At 36.4% G+C, this 16,186-nt stretch overlaps 1 protein-coding gene across 2 annotated transcripts; it reads right to left on the bottom strand.

The window, feature by feature from the left end:
• Window positions 1-958: 958 nt before the first annotated feature.
• On the bottom strand, window positions 959-15,898 carry LOC140973536 (ankyrin repeat domain-containing protein 2B-like). Of its 2 annotated transcripts, none has more exons than XM_073436417.1 (9): window positions 15,781-15,898; window positions 15,466-15,496; window positions 15,150-15,295; window positions 14,449-14,661; window positions 14,209-14,357; window positions 13,066-13,234; window positions 1,802-1,894; window positions 1,461-1,600; window positions 959-1,379 (listed from the first exon to the last, which is right to left on the bottom strand). In XM_073436417.1, the coding sequence occupies exons 1-9, from the start codon at window positions 15,787-15,789 to the stop codon at window positions 1,280-1,282; spliced, it is 1,050 nt and encodes a 349-aa protein (XP_073292518.1). In that variant the 5' UTR covers window positions 15,790-15,898; the 3' UTR covers window positions 959-1,279. The 2 variants fall into 2 exon arrangements, with proteins under 2 accessions (XP_073292518.1, XP_073292519.1); XM_073436418.1 differs by having other exon boundaries at window positions 15,150-15,346; window positions 15,781-15,883.
• Window positions 15,899-16,186: the final 288 nt, after the last annotated feature.

A 16,186-nucleotide genomic window follows, 5' to 3' on the forward strand; every position in this document is an offset into this window, starting at 1 on the left:
AAATGTCATGTTGTATGCTTTCATGTTTAAAGTGCACATTGTGCTCATGTTCAAAAATATGTTGAGTACATCCCTTGTAATTTTTGTAATTATCACATGTATGTACTTGTTCTGTTTTAAACGACTCCCACTTGTTGAGTATTTCCTAAAATACTCAAATCTTACTTTCCCTCCACAAATAAGTCAGATGAACAATCGAGGACGAGGAACAAAATATGTTTTGGGGCTGGTGACAGAGATCGAGGATTGGTTTCCCATATTTTATTATGTTATTTCAACTTTTAATTTAAATGTAAAATGCTTCCGCAAGTTTTATAATGTTGTGGGATTTTTACGTTGTAAAAACAATGTTATTTATGAAATAAAATAGTTTTGGTTTATACTGTTACGAGACTTGTTGTTTTGAGATTATGTGATTGCTGAACAACACCGATATATAACGCCTCGATCTCAGAATGTGAACCCTCTTATCGTTATAATTTTTTATAAATTATATGTATAGTGAATTTTAATTTTTATATTAATTAAAATAATGAGATATATATAATTAAAATTATGTTAGTTGAATCGTAAAAATATTTTTAATTTATTAATTAATTAATACATTATACATTTAATAAATTATTAAAATTTCATATTTTGATATTATTTATTTATATAGGTTTTACTATAAAGTATAAGTTAATTATTTCCATAAATTAAGAATATAATATTGTCTCATATAATAAATCAATAATAAACATATACAAACTTCCAAAAGTACTTAAATATTAAGTTTTAAAAAAAACAAAATACGAATATACAGCTTATTTTCGTCAAGAATTTTGTTCTTTGCACTTACAAGCGCCAAGAGTTTTCTAATCTATAGTGAAAAATAATTAAGGTTATTCCGATTCAATTTTGTAGTTGAAAAGGATGACTAAAAACACATGATACCAAACTTGAGATAATGTCTGTATAAGCTTAATATTTGGCTTTTTATTGATTATTATAACAAATAATAGTATTCAACCAGATTCAAGATTTAGTTGTACAACTGACTCCACTGCGAGTATCTAATGTAACCAAACCCGTGTAAATTTCATACAAATAACGTACACATTCATGTGATTGTCAACATAATTTCAGATGACCCACCACTCTTTAGCATAGAATGACCCCACACATACTAAGCATCCCCGAAAACAGAGCATTGATCCCATATACGGTATGCCAACACTCGAGCTCGTGAAACTTCACGAGTGTAATCAAACCAGAACAGGAACTGCAGGGGCAAGACTCATAGAAATGCATCCTTTTCAAGAAGCTTCAGTACCTCGTTTTGGTCATTTAATTTGGCAACGTCTATCGGTGTCTTTCCATCCAAATTCTGAAGAGTGCTGCATAAACCAAGAAAAGCATGGGTGTTAGAAAGAAAATGTGCAAATTAAAGCCAGGGATCGATCAGAAAACATGCTTACACAGCTGCACCGTTGCTCAACAAAAGCTCCACACAGTCCTTTCTCCCATAACCGGCTGCATAGTGAAGAGGAGTGTTCTTATTCTTATCCAGAGCATCAACCTTAGCCCCAGCATCTAGAAGAATTTGAGCACATTTAACCTAGACCAGAGACGTTCAGTTTTTGGGTGAGAATCTAAAATAATCAGCCGGACAAGTCCTAAAAGTACACGGCAGAAGTAATAAATGGTAGCATGCGAAAGAAAATAAAAAAAGGAAATTCAAGCATAGATGGTCAGTGAACTGATGAATCTAAGGTTGTAGGAATGAGAAAGAGGATTCTTTTGCCGGTTTTTCAACTACCTCTCCATATCCACATGAAAAATGCAGCGCAGTCCGTCCCTCAGAGTCTTCTTCATCCTTGTCAGCACCACCGGCTAAAGCCTTCTTCAATGCCTAATTGTTGATTAAAAAGTCAAACATACTAAAATACGGGCTTATAATCAAAATGAGAACAGGAAAATAATTGTAAAATAAAAAATTATTAATGACAGCCGAGCAGAAAAGCCAAGTCATCAATGAATGGAAACACTTTGAAAATCGATTTCAGTAAACTGTAACTTTAGGCAACAAGGATCTAAGAAACCATGATTATAAATGTAGTTGATGAGTGCAAGTTTTGCACGCACTTAGTGATAAGAATCAAACTGAATTATACTAGTTTTGGACAGAATTATTGTTTAGTTTTGTTCAGTGTTGTGCTTGCAGGATAAAAGAAATTTAAAAGATGATTGAGATGTTTAAAGGAGGAGATAAAGACTAAGAAGATAAGGAATGAAGAGTCCAACGAGTATAAAAGATGGGTGAAGTCGAGTCTACACGCCTCAGCAGATCATAGGCGCCTAAGTGTGGAATTATGGAGAAACGAAGCTAAATTTTGTGGCTTCAGCGCCTCAGCACCACTTGTTAGGCGCCTCAGCGCTTAGGCCACTCATTGTTTAGTTCGGTATGGAAATTAGGCAACCCAACGCCGAAGTCTGGGAAAACTCTATCATGGAGAGTTATATTTGATATGCCATCAGATTTTAGAGGGGAAGAGACACACGAAAAAAACACAGAGAAAGATTGAGAGAATTGCACAAAAAAGATTTTGAAGGTGATGAACTTACAACAAAGAAAAAACGCCGAATCAGGGGACGGAGAAGCAACCTTGGCTTCGTTACTAGCGTTATTCTCTTAAATTATTTAGATTAATGTTTAGATCTATATACATGCCTTGTTTTGATTTCTATCTCGTTATGAACTAATTCTATTTTCTAGAGATCAATGAAGCTTGGTCGAGACTATGTTCTGAATTATTGATACATACATAAATTAATCTCGTCATTTATTTGTGTTTTTTATTATTAATACTTTTGAATTACTGGTCATAATTTGATTGAACAAATAATTGATATCCATCACTCGGTAGAGAGAATTGAAATTATAATAGTAGGAAACACATCTTTGGATGTTTATATTGTTCAAAAGGCATATAACCACATTTAAACCCTGGTAAGAACATCGCTTGCATCTATTGTTTGGTACTAGATTTTCAATAGAAATATTAAAAATCAGTAGTAAACAAGTAGAAGGATTCAGTGTTCGTGGTTAATCAACAATTTGGCTTTAATAGTGTAATCATAGTAATAATTTAATATAGCAGAGATCAAGTGAAATCGCATCTCTAGATTCATTCTCTACTGAATTTATTCATCTGTCTGCTTGTATTTTTTTCTTTAATTCGTTAATCATTGAGAACATTATTGAATTTTCTAAATAAAGTTCAATTATTCTAATTTCGGTACTTAGTATTTTAATTATACACTCCCCATGGGAACAACATCCTTGCTCATTCATATACTAAAACTTGATATTATATACTTGCAGTGAGCAAAAGTTGCAAGTTTTTGGCGCCGTTGTCGGTGAGTGGCTTTATTTGACTTATATTAATATTGTTACCAATTAGTTGTTACTTTAATTTAGAGTTATATTACTCGTATTGTGCATTGTGGAAACTCAAAGTCTCGATTTGTTGCATTCTGATCTAGAAATTGAAATGGCAGCGAGAGCCTTGAGAAAATCACGAAGAGAAAAAGTAAGAGCAACGGCTGAAAACTAAAAGCATAATGAGAATCCACCCCATGCTTGAGTACCTATCAGCAAACTACTCTGGCATAGCTCGTGAAACCATCAATGCCAACAATTTTGAGCTAAAGCCAGCACTTGTCAACATGGTTCGGCAAAACTAGTTTGCGGGGATTAGCGACTGCAGATTCGCATCTTCATCTAAGGACATTCCTGGATATTACGGAAACGCTAAAGATTAATAATGTTTCTACTAATATCATAAGATTGCGGTTGTTTCCATTCTCTCTCAGGCAATCGCTGGCCATGGGTAGCGTAACCACGCGGTCGGATATTTCCCATATACCAAATCCACCCAGCTAAAAATCAAGATCAGCACCTTATAATGAATTTGAGAAGCTTTACGAAGCTCAGGAACGTTCCAAAGAACTTCTTAGAAGATGCCCGAACCATGGCTTCAAAGATTGGGTGCAGATCGAGTTATTCTACAATGGTTTAAATTCGCAAACTAGAACGGTTGACGCAGCTGCCAGTGGCACATTTTTTGCTAAGTCTCTTGACCAAGCCTATGACTTGCTTGAGCAGATGACCATCAACAGCTATCAGTGGCCCTCTGAACGATCTAGAGCAATGAGATCTGCTGGAGTCTATGCGGTGGATCCTATCACATCACTCACTGCCCAAGTGTCTGCACTAACAACACAGATTGCAGCCATGAACAAAGGAGTTCAGTCTACTTCTAAAGTAGCTACGGTTGCCATTGAAGAAGAACCTAGCATGGAAGGAAGCAATATACATCAACAATAACAACCGTGGGTATGGAGGCTACCGAGATAACCATGTTCCTAATTAATATTATCCTAGTTTGTGCAACCATGAAAAATTCTCTTATGCGAACAACAACTCCGGGGTTCAATAATCAAAAGGTTGAGGGTAAGCCATCCTTTGAAGACTTGGTAGGTACATTTTGCAGCAGAATCAAGTAAAAGGATGAGAAAGATTGAATCTCATCTTGACAACATTGAGACGCATATGGATAACATGGGTGTCACGATGAACTCTCTACAGACTCAGATATGCCAGGTTGCGAATGCTTTGAAGGACCAAAATAGAGGCTAGTTTCCTAGTAAAACTGAGGTGAATCCCAAGGTGTAATGCAAGGCTATTGCATTGAGAAGTAGAAAGGAAGTTGGAGTCAAAGAGGTGATGACTGAAGACAGTGATGCAAAGAAAGATGAAGTACTGGAGAAATGTTGAAGAGTCCAGGGATGCCCTTGAAGAACATCTTTTACCTAAGGCTAATCTCCCTTATCCTCAAAGATTCAAGAAGAAAGTATTAGATCAACAATTTTCTACGCCGACGCTTGGGAGCAAATGCCCAATTACCCCAAATTCATCAAGGATATTATGTCAAATAAGAAAAGGCTTCAAGAATACGAGACTGTAAAGTTAATTGAAGAGTGCAGCGCCATTATCCAAAAGAAGCTACCGCAAAAACTGAAAGATCCGGGGAGCTTTAATATCCCTTGTGTTATTGGTGGTTCTCACGTAAATAAGGTCTTGTGTGATCTTGGTGCAAACATTAATTTAATATCTTTTTTTCTATTTGCAAGACCCTAGAGCTTGGAAAAGTAAAGCCTACCACTATCACTTTGCAATTGGCAGATAGATTGCTTATGTATCCACATGTGATAGTCGAGGACGTACTTGTGAAGGTGGACAAATTCATCTTCCATGCAAATTTTGTGATATTGGACGTGGAGGAAGATTAAGATGCATCATTAATTTTTGGAAGACCGTTTCTAGCCGGTATGAGAGCATTGATAGACGTACATAAAAGATAACTCACCTTGAGAGTTGGTGGAGAAGCAGTAATGTTCAGCATTTACCATGCCATCAGAGGATCCAATGAGGCAAGTACATGTAACAATATTGATATTATTGATATTTGTCTATATTTAGATTGTGAAGGAAAAGCAATTGGTGAAGATCTTTTGGAGAGATGTCTAGTTTGTTCGACAACGATGGCAGATGATGATAATGATTGGGAACTTAGAGAGCAAATCCTGGCTCTCAACGATTTGCCAAAGGAAAAAGTGGTGGATGTGAAAAAAGAAGATATGCCGAAGGATAAAATCAATGAGGTACCACAAGTCACTCGTGAACTCAAGGATTTACCTAAACACTTGTGTTATGCATTCTTAGGCGAAAAGCTATTTATTCGGTAATTATCTCTTTGCTTACTCAGGATGAAAAAGATGAATTGTTGAGAGTGTCGAGGGAATTTAAAACTGTCTCAGGTTGGGCAATATCTAATATTAAGGTAATTAGACCTCACCATATGCATGCATAAGATTTTAATGGAGTCATATACACCTTACGTTGATCATCAAAGGTGATCAAACCCAACTACGAAGGAAGTAGTAAAGGCTTAGGTATTAAAATTGTTAAATGTTGGTTTCTTATATGCTATTTATTATAGCGTTTGGGTGGTCTCACCTGTGCAAATAGTTCCTAAGAAAGGAGGAATGACAGTGGCAAAAAATGAAAATAATGAATTGACTTATACTCGTATGGTGACTGGTTGGCGTGTATGTATTGACTATAAGAAGTTGAATAATGTTAAGAGAAAATATCAATTCCGACTATCAAATGCTTGATAGCCTTGCAGGCTATCTTCATTATTGTTTTTTATATGCCTATTCAGGTTACAATCAAATTACACTTGCTAATGAGGATCAAGAAAAAGACCACTTTCACGTGTCCATATGGTACATTCGCTTTTAGGAGGATGTCTTTTGAGCTTTGTAATGCACCTGCTACGTTTCAGAGGTGTGTGATAGCTATCTTTGCAGATATGGTAGATTCATGAAAGTCTTCGTGTATGATTTCTCGGTATTTTACTCATCATTTGATCATTGTCTGCATAACAATTCCCTTGTTTTGCAGAGATGCCAAGAAAATAACTTAATTCTCAATCGGGAAAAATGTCACTTTATAGTTCAAGAAGACATTGTGATTGGTCATAAGTGTCGTCGAAGGGATTGAAAGTTGATAGAGCCAAAGTGGATGCTAATTAAAAAGTCCCACCACCGAAGAACGTCAAAGGATTTAGGAGCTTTTTAGGACATGTCGGGTTTTATCGCATATTTATTAAAGATTTCTATAAAATCACCAAACCCTTGTGCAATTTATCAGATTCAACGTATATATTTGACGAGGATTGCTTAAAGGCATTGACAAAATTAAAGAAACATTAGTGATTGCACCTGTCATGATAGTACCTGACGGGAAAGAGCCATTTGAATTGATGTGTGACGCTAGTGACCATGCAATTGGTGTAGTACTAGGACAAAGAAGAGATAAGATGTTCAGAGCAATCTACTATGCGATTCGCACAATGGATGCAGCACATGCAGCAATTTGTTACCTGTTTGCCAAGAAAGACGCAAAGCCAAGTTTGATAAGGTTGATATTGCTGCTACAAGAGTTTGACTTTGAGGTTAAAGACAAGAAAAGAAGAGAAAATCAAGTGGCTGACCATCTATCGAGGTTGGAGTTAGAAGACAAGAGAAAAGAAGGATGCATCAAGGAGACTTTTCCAGACGAACTATTTGAGGTGAAGTATAAACTGTCATCGTTTGCAGACATTGCTAACTTTTTGTCTTCTTGTGTTTTGCCTCACCAAAGGAAAATGTTTTTCCATGATGCAAAGTTTTACCTATTGGATGATCCTTACGTCTTCAAGAGATGTGCTGATCAAGTCAAAAAGAGGTGTGTAGCAGACGAGGAAGCACGAGAGACCCTGGACTAATGCCATTCTGCACCATATGGTGTGCATTTTGGAGCATCACGAACAACTACGAAGGTATTATAATCTGGTTTTTATTGGCCTAACTTGTTTAAAGATAGTTGCATCTTGCTGAAATCGTGTGATAGATGCCAAATGGCAGTAAATATTTCTCGAAGTCGTGAGTTACCACTTACAAATACTTTGGAGGTAGAGCTTTTTGATGTTTGGGGAAATTAATTAATGGGACCCTTCTCATCGTCTTTTGGCCAATCTTATATTTTATCATCTGTGGATTATGTGTCAAAAATAGGTGGAAACAATTGCCACCAATACTAATGATGCTCGTATTGTAGTTAAACTTTAGCATAAAAATATATTCACTAGGTTCGGAACACCAAGGTACGTATTTTTGCAATAAAATCTTCAACTCATTATTGGCTAAATACAATGTGAAGGATAAGGTAGCACTAGCCTATCATCCACAATCAAACGGTCAAGCAGAAATATCCGACCAAGAAGTCGAACAAATTCTCGAAAAAACTAATCGGAAGGATTCAGCAATTAAATTGGATGATGCACTTTGGATGTATAGGAGTGCTTTCAAGATACCTATTGGTATGCCTCCCTATAGGTTAGTCTATGGAAAAGTGTCACCTACCTGTAGAACTGGAGCATAAAGCGTTGGGCTGTCAAGAAACTCAACTTCGACATGAAAGCTTCAGGGGAACAAAGGCTACTGCAACTAAGCGAGATGGAGGAATTTAAAAATGATGCCTATGAAAATGCAAGGATTTACAAAGAAGTGACATGACAAGCAAATCCAGAGAAGAGAATATGAACCTAGACAACATTTATTATTGTTTAATTCTCGCTTGCGATTGTTTCCAGGTAAGTTAAAGTCGAGTAGAGAAGGTACAACTCTATGGTGCAATCGAGCTAAAATACAGTGACGGAAAAACGTTCAAGGTCAAAGGGCAGCGAGTAAAACACTATTATGGAAATGAAGTAAGGAACACATCATCAACGTTCCATTGAGCTAGCCAAACTAAATCACATTCAGTCAAGCTAAGGACTATAAACAAAGTGCATGTTGTGATCAAGTATTAATATGATAATTTGAATATGCAGGCGTGAAAAGCTGTTGGAAAAAAAAGAAGAGAAAAGTTTGTAGCATCGGCACCTTAGCTCCTACAATGCGCTCTATAATCTGATGTGAAAATTCGTCGGTGAAGCGCCTGATTATCGGCGCCTCAACTTTGACCAAAAAATAGAATTTTTTCTTCCAAAGTTCGTAGCACAGGCGCTGCTGCGCTTCAGCGCCCGTGTCCTTTAAATACAGCCCCACACTCAGAAATTCAGAATTATTAGCACACTTTTCTCAAAACGCGAAGACCGACCAGATCTGTCCACTCTCGCCAAAAAAATTACATGCAGTCAATCAACCACATCATTACATATCATATTCTGCAGCCTACCCACTCTGATTCACGCAACAGCATCACAAATTCGAGGCTAGGATTTGTCCCAAATCTGGATATATTCAGCCGAGACATCATGCGAAAGCTTGGAGCTTGATTTTTAAATTTTTTGGATAGTACACAACTTACCATTCCTTAGAAACAAGGTGTTTGATAAATTGTTGAGATCAACATGTGTTGGGAGTCATTATTGAGACTACTGTGGATGGTCTGTGAAAGATGCCGCCGAAGAAAAAATCAAAGGATGACGTCTCCTCTTCGTCAGTGCCTTTTGATCGGCGATGATTCTTGGACGCCACTGCTGCTAGCAATTATACGGCACTGCTCGAGAAGAACACGCACCATGAACGAAGGCTAGACATGTCTCGTCCTGACCACTTCATGCTCGTTAATGCCAAAGACCCGAGGGTGGGAAAATTTTGTGAAACCTCCTGCAAATGCCGTGATAATGCTAGAACCAAGGATTTTATGCCAATCTCAAAGTGAAACACGGAGATAAGGTCAGGGTCAGGGGACAGATGGTAGCTTTTCACAGTGCAACAATTAATGCAGTGTATGGAATGCCTAGCTATGAGAATGGTGGGTATCGAACACTTACAGGGGCAGATGGCGGCGTTTGACAGTGCAACAATTAATGCAGAATATGTGATGCCTAGCTATGAGAATGATGGGTATCAAACACTTCTGGGCAAACCAGTTAACTACGAGATAATCATGTAAACACTGTGTGAGCCGGGAGTAACATGGAAGCTCAATGATGAAAGAGCGATGGTTAACTTCCAAGCAAAGTATCTAAGAACATAAGCGAATGACTGGCATCAATTTGTAGCCTCGAGGATAATGCCACCTAGTCATACTTGGGATGTGACAAAGGAAATGAGGTGTCACGACCCTTAGCATGCCCCACTCATCGTTGACCACAGACCTATGCAAGCATGTTGGGGTCACTTGGGGCGAATCTGAAGAGTTGTTGAGACCAAAAGCACCAATTGATATATACCATTCAAAGCCGACAAGGAGAACCAAAGAAAGCAATAGTCGGGGAAGTACCATTTACGTTCAAGACTTTACCGCTGCATTAGTCCAGAAATTTCCAGAGCCCAGTTCCCAGTACATGCCATTCCCACAACCACCTATTTGGCCTGCACAGCCAGACGAGGACGAGGCTATGGGAGAGGACAAGGACATGGTTGACGGTGTGCTTTGATCGATTATTGTACATTGGAGACAACGCACGTATCTAAATTTGGGGGTGGTTTAGTTGCCTAGCTGTTTTAGTTGCCTAGCTGATGATTGGTTTGAATTTTTGTGTTTGATTCCTGCAATTACGTCCTAGTGTGTCACACAACTTTAAAAAAAAAAACTAGTTTTTGTCGCGGCAAGTGGTAGTGTCAGGTCGTGGAATTGTTGAATGTGGGGCCAATGATGAGAATGGAATTCAAATGCAAAATCAGGGAATAAGTATATGTGCTTACAATAGCTTAGAGTTCACACTCATTACATGCACTGTGCTATGATTATTGATCTCATCGATATCGATTATTGATCTCATCGATATCGAGAAAACATTCACTTACTTGTGATACTGAGTGGACGATTGAGGACTGAAACTTTTGTCAAAATCACATGACGCTGAGTAGATGTTCACAAAAACAAAAATGATCTAGGCGATTATTCAAAATACTTTAGGTGCGTGATCATTTGAGCATTTTATCTTTTGTTAGCACTTGAGCCTAAATGAGAATGAAATCTGTAAATTTTTGCATGATAATTCAAAAAAAAAAATAAATAAAAAATAATCATTCAATTATTGAATTACACATGATCAGTCATTATGCGTTGATTGGTAGATTGAAAGTAGTCTAGAACTTGCTTCAACACCATTCGAGGCAAAATACGGATAATATGTGACTAAATAATGATTTAGGCGATCTTTTGAACTATATGATCCTTTCGAGCCTACCAAATGTATAATATCAATAAACCCACATTGTTGTTCTTTCTACAATCTCACATCAACTAACCAAATTTTGAGCTTATACACTAATTCCTACCTAAACTTGGAGAGAAATAAGTCCATTGTGCTGTTAAGACAACAATAACTCCAAGATGCTGACAAGAATGAAAAATTGTAGAAGTTAGATGAAATATTTGAAAGAATTGAAGGGAAATCAAAACAATAAAAGGGAAAAAATGGAGAAAAATGGAGGAAATGGTGGATTGCATTACATGACGTGTTGACGAAAGAAAAGAGAATTGTGGGTAGCTGCAGATAATAAGTTCAATAAACAGTAGAGTGTTAAAGATGAAGAAGTGTGTTAAACGACTAAATCGCTTATTTTTTCTCATTTTTTAATTCTCTACCTTTATTGTAGCCCTGAGTCGAAGCCAAACATTACAAGCTTAAAAGACCTATTAACCTTGTTACATTTATCCAATATACTAGTGGAGAAGAGCTGTAAGAGTCAAGTCTATGGACGCTTGAGAAACACTGTTAACAAGTACAAAATCTGACCATTTACACATACACATCTCGTGACATTGAATGACTCTTTGGCGCACTTTTCTTGAATATCCTTTAAACCAAATTCTAACCAAGAAAGTCCGTTGTGATCAAATAGATGTTAATATTGGTAAAGTATAGTTTGAAGCTTAAGTGGAGGAACTCTTGAGTTCGTAAAGTGAACAATTAAGTGAATTTATATTAGGATGTGATCGGGCAAATGGAAACCTGCACGTCGCACACACAGTTGAACTCTTGAGATGTTAAGATAAAGAAATGACTTGATGTTTTGTCTCGGAAGCCAAGCTCAATTAAATACTTCGATGACCTAAAGTTGTTACTCGTATTTTAGTTTTTATTTCTCTGGACTAGCAAAAGTTCAAGCATGGAGGGTTTGGTAAGTGTAAGTCAATTAGTCACAAGAATCAAACTGAATTATGCTAGTTTTGGACAGAATTATGTATGGTTTTGTTTAGTGTTGTGCTTGCAAGATAAAAGAAATTTAAAGATGATGTTTAAAGAAGCAAATAAGACTAAGAAGATAAGGAATGAAGAGTCCAAGAAATCTAAAAGATGCGTGATGTCAAGTCTAGGCACCTCAGCGCCTAATCATAGGTGCCTAAGCGACGAATTATGGAGAAACGAAGCTAAAATTCGTGGCTTCAGTGCCTCAGCACCAGACCATGATGCCTTAGCGCCAATGACTGATAAAAGACAGGCGCCAATGTACAGTTCGGGATCCTGCGCAAAATTAACTGAGAGTTCAAGTCCGCGAAAACTCGATCATGGAGAGTTTTAATTGAGATGCCATCAGATTTTCGAGGAGGGGAAGAGACGTGAAAAAAACATAGAGAGATATTGAGAGAATTGACGAAAAAGATTTTGAAGGCGAAGAACTTGCAACAAAGAAAAAACGCCGAATCCGAGGATGGAAAAGCAACTTTGGCTTCGTTACTAGTGTTCTTCTGTTCTTAAATTCTTTAGATTGGTGTTTAGATCTATAAACATCCCTTGTTTTTATTTCTATTTCGTTATGAAATAATTCTATTTTCTAGAGATCGACGTAGCTTGGTCAACTACGTTTAGAATTATTGATACATACATAAATTAATCTCTTGTCGTTTATTTGTGTTTGCCTGTTATTAAAAATTTTGAATTACTGACCATAATTTGATTGAACAAATAATTGATATCCATCACTCGGGAGAGGAGGAAACATATCTTTAGGTGTTTATATCGACATATCTTTAGGTGTTTATATCGTTCGGAAGGCATATAACCACATTTAAAACTTGGTAAGAACATCGTTTGCATCTATTGTTCAGTACTAGATTTTCAATAGGAATATTAAAAATCAATAGTAAATAATATATATCTATTTACCACTCAGGAGAGGGAATAGAAGGATTTATTGTTCGTGGTTAATAAACGATTTGGTTTTAATAGTGTAATCGTAGTAATAATTTAATATAGTAGAGATTAAGTGAAATCATATCTCTAAATCCATTCTCTACAGAATTTATTCATCTGTGTGAATGTCTTTGTTTTCTTTAATTCGTTAATCATCGAGATCGTTATAGAATTTTCTAAATAAAGTTCGACTATTCTAATTACGGTACTTAGTATAAATTTAATTATACATTACATCATTACCTATAGGAACTACATTTTTGCTCATTCATATGCTAAAACTTGAGACCGTCAACTTAATATCGCTAAGAGTTACCTCTTCATCACCAACACTAGCTGTGTTGTGGACAATGGATTCCTCATCATTTACCTCCTCTGCTTCGTCTTCCTCAGCAGCATCACCAGCAGATGTGGCACCTTCTCCTCCAACAGCAAATCCCATAGCCTCACCCAACTTCTGGAGAGCCTCTTTATCATTCCAGTATCTAATTATGATACTTATCAGTGGGGGACATGCCAAGTGATGACCAGTTCCACAACAGTACCAAGATTAAAAATGTATCAAAATATTTTACCAGCTATACTGTAGGAACAGGAATAAATCCTAAACAATTTTTTTCAAATTATAACATATCAGTTGGCCAGGATAAAAAATTTCTAGGTTTTTAGTTGGAATGAATCGTAAATTTTACTACTTCTCATGGAGTAATAACAGAACATCAGTTCAACTAGAAAACAAGAGCTGAATAACAAAACGTAATCCTTCTAACATTCAAATGTGATACAAAATGTCTTTCCAATTGTCAAAACACGGCAAGGTACATCCATAGGCCAACAGGAACACCCATTATTTTGCAGGATGAATTATAAATCTCCCTAAAATAATAATAATTACTGGAAATTGCAGAATACGCTGCATAAATCATGATGTTTTACATTTGAAGCTCATTAAAGAGAACCTCTCGATCTTTTGGTTTATTTGTTGGGAGAGAATCTCATATCTCGTAACACAAGATTGTGAATAAGTTTTCTTATCATTTTATTGATTTAATGCTCAAATATATTGGATTACATACAAAAGATAACATTATCCTAACAAAAATAAAAGATCGTCTTATCCTAACAAAAAATAAAAGATTACTATATCCTAACTCACAATCCTAAATATGAGACTTATCTATTTATTCAAAACTTAACTAGAATAAAAGATAATAATTAAATAAAAGATATCAATCGGCTTAGAACCTACTTTATTTGGATTTCCCATAGGCAAATCTTCTTTGTTTGGGCCAAGGTGCCCATGACACATTAATTTTCTTGAGTTAAGGGGACATATTTAAATCTTTCAACCTCTTTAATTTCCAGCTCAACTATCAGATGTATCTTACTTCGAAAAAATGATAGTATGTCATCATCACGTAACCATACCAAACTAAAAGAAATCAGACAAAGATATAACCTCATCATAGCAGCAGGACCCCCAGTCTCGATCTCTTCCAATATAGGCTTCAAAGATGGATCTTCCTTCACACGGGCCATTCGTTCTTCTAGTTGTTCTTTATTAGCTGGATTTGTCATACTCTCAAGCATGCCAGACATAGCTGGATCCTGCAGAAAAATGAGAATGATATAATTTTTGACTTTATATAAAATGAAATGATAGTTTGTCAGGAAATAAAGAAAATGTAACCCTCAATACCTGCATCAATGAGTTTCCAAGCCTCTCAGCCATGGTCATGAATTGAGGATTTTCCATGACTTTTTGCATTGTCGACATATACTCTTGCGAATCAAAGTTAGGGATGCCATCTTCAAATGCAGCACCTTGAAAGGTTTTCTGTAGCTGTTCTGCCATCTGATTGAATGAAGGATCCTTGGCTATCTGTTCGGCTAATTCCTTGATGCTTGGGTCCTGCACAACTCATTATAGATTAGACAACGAGGATATAAAATTATCATATTGAATTGATACTTTTGATCAGAAAGCAATTCACACTACCCTGAAAATATCATTGACCATTAATTACTGTTACTTAACCATTAGATGCAACATTAATAACATATGACCCAAGAAAACATCATGATTCTTTACTGTGTCCCTCTCAAGACATGAATTAATTTTTATGGTTTTCAGTTCAATACACAATAAAATAAGCAGTTTCCCAGTTGTTTAAGTGCAGAAACACCTGCTCGTGAATAGAATTCAAATTTAATCAAGTTAGAGAATAAATAATTATCCGAGTAAACCAATCAGCAGCAGGTTTTAAAAAAAACCACGGACACATAGTTGTCCTTCAGGAAGAAGAAACTAGTGAAGAGCTGACATCAACATGCTACAAAATCACCATAACACTTTCTCAATCTATGAAAGGCCACAAGGCATAAGGAAAGTATACATACATTAAGCAGTCCCGTCATAGCAGAGAAATCAAAAGGATTTTGCATTTCAGGAAATGAAGCAGGGATTGCACTGGCCTGCCCAGATGGTGCCCCACCAGAAGCTGAAGGAGCAGGAGTTCTACTTTTAGGCGCATCAGACTTCTGCTCTGAAGAACAGAAACGTAGTTTTTCAGACATTCAGCATTCAAGTTTTCTGCCTAACGGCAAAAAAGAAAAAATCATTCTTAAAACACATACTCATGGACTAAATAAATTTCTGAAAGAACAGAGATCAAAAGAACGCGCATAAAACACACTTTCAGCTCAGATAACATACCATCTGTAGGAACCGGAGGATTTTTTGCTGCCTGAACAACAGCAAATCAATCATCAGTCAAATCACCAGCAGTAAACAAGCGAAAACTGGAATTCATAAAATCAATTAGAAATTTTTTTATTAACATAAACTTCGAAAAACCTCGAATAACTGAATCAATAATAGGAAAATCACTAATTACTCCAATATATTGACAGAAAATGGATCTTAAAGAAGTTGAAACCCAAGTCAACAACCGGACTCCAGATCGAACAATCTACTTTCAGATAAAAATTTCTGAACGAATCGAAACGAGCATAAATTTAGCAAGAATACCTCAGACATTGCTGCGAAATCTGATGGAGACGTGTTGGATCCTTTGCTTCGAGTGACGGAAAGAAATTTGCAGAAGACACGAAACAATGGTTTGATGTTAAAAAATGGGATAATATAGAAAATATGAGTCACCTCGCCTTTACAGGGTGGATGGAGAGGTTACTTATCTGTTTTGATTTAGGGCCCGCTACTTGTTTTTTGGGCCTGACAACTGGCCTAGCCCAAACAAAGATCAACTGTCCATTTTGGGTATGCCGACCAGGAAACACATCATTGTTTGACTCATTTGACATTACGATGAATGATATAGAAATTATAAATCAATATATATATATATATATATGGTTTAAAATACCATAACATAATCCAATTACATGTAAATCTAAGAAAAATAAAAAATACATAA

Source organism: Primulina huaijiensis, chromosome 3 (assembly GCF_012295235.1).
Source record: "Primulina huaijiensis isolate GDHJ02 chromosome 3, ASM1229523v2, whole genome shotgun sequence".
In the NCBI taxonomy this organism is placed as follows: Eukaryota; Viridiplantae; Streptophyta; class Magnoliopsida; order Lamiales; family Gesneriaceae; genus Primulina; species Primulina huaijiensis.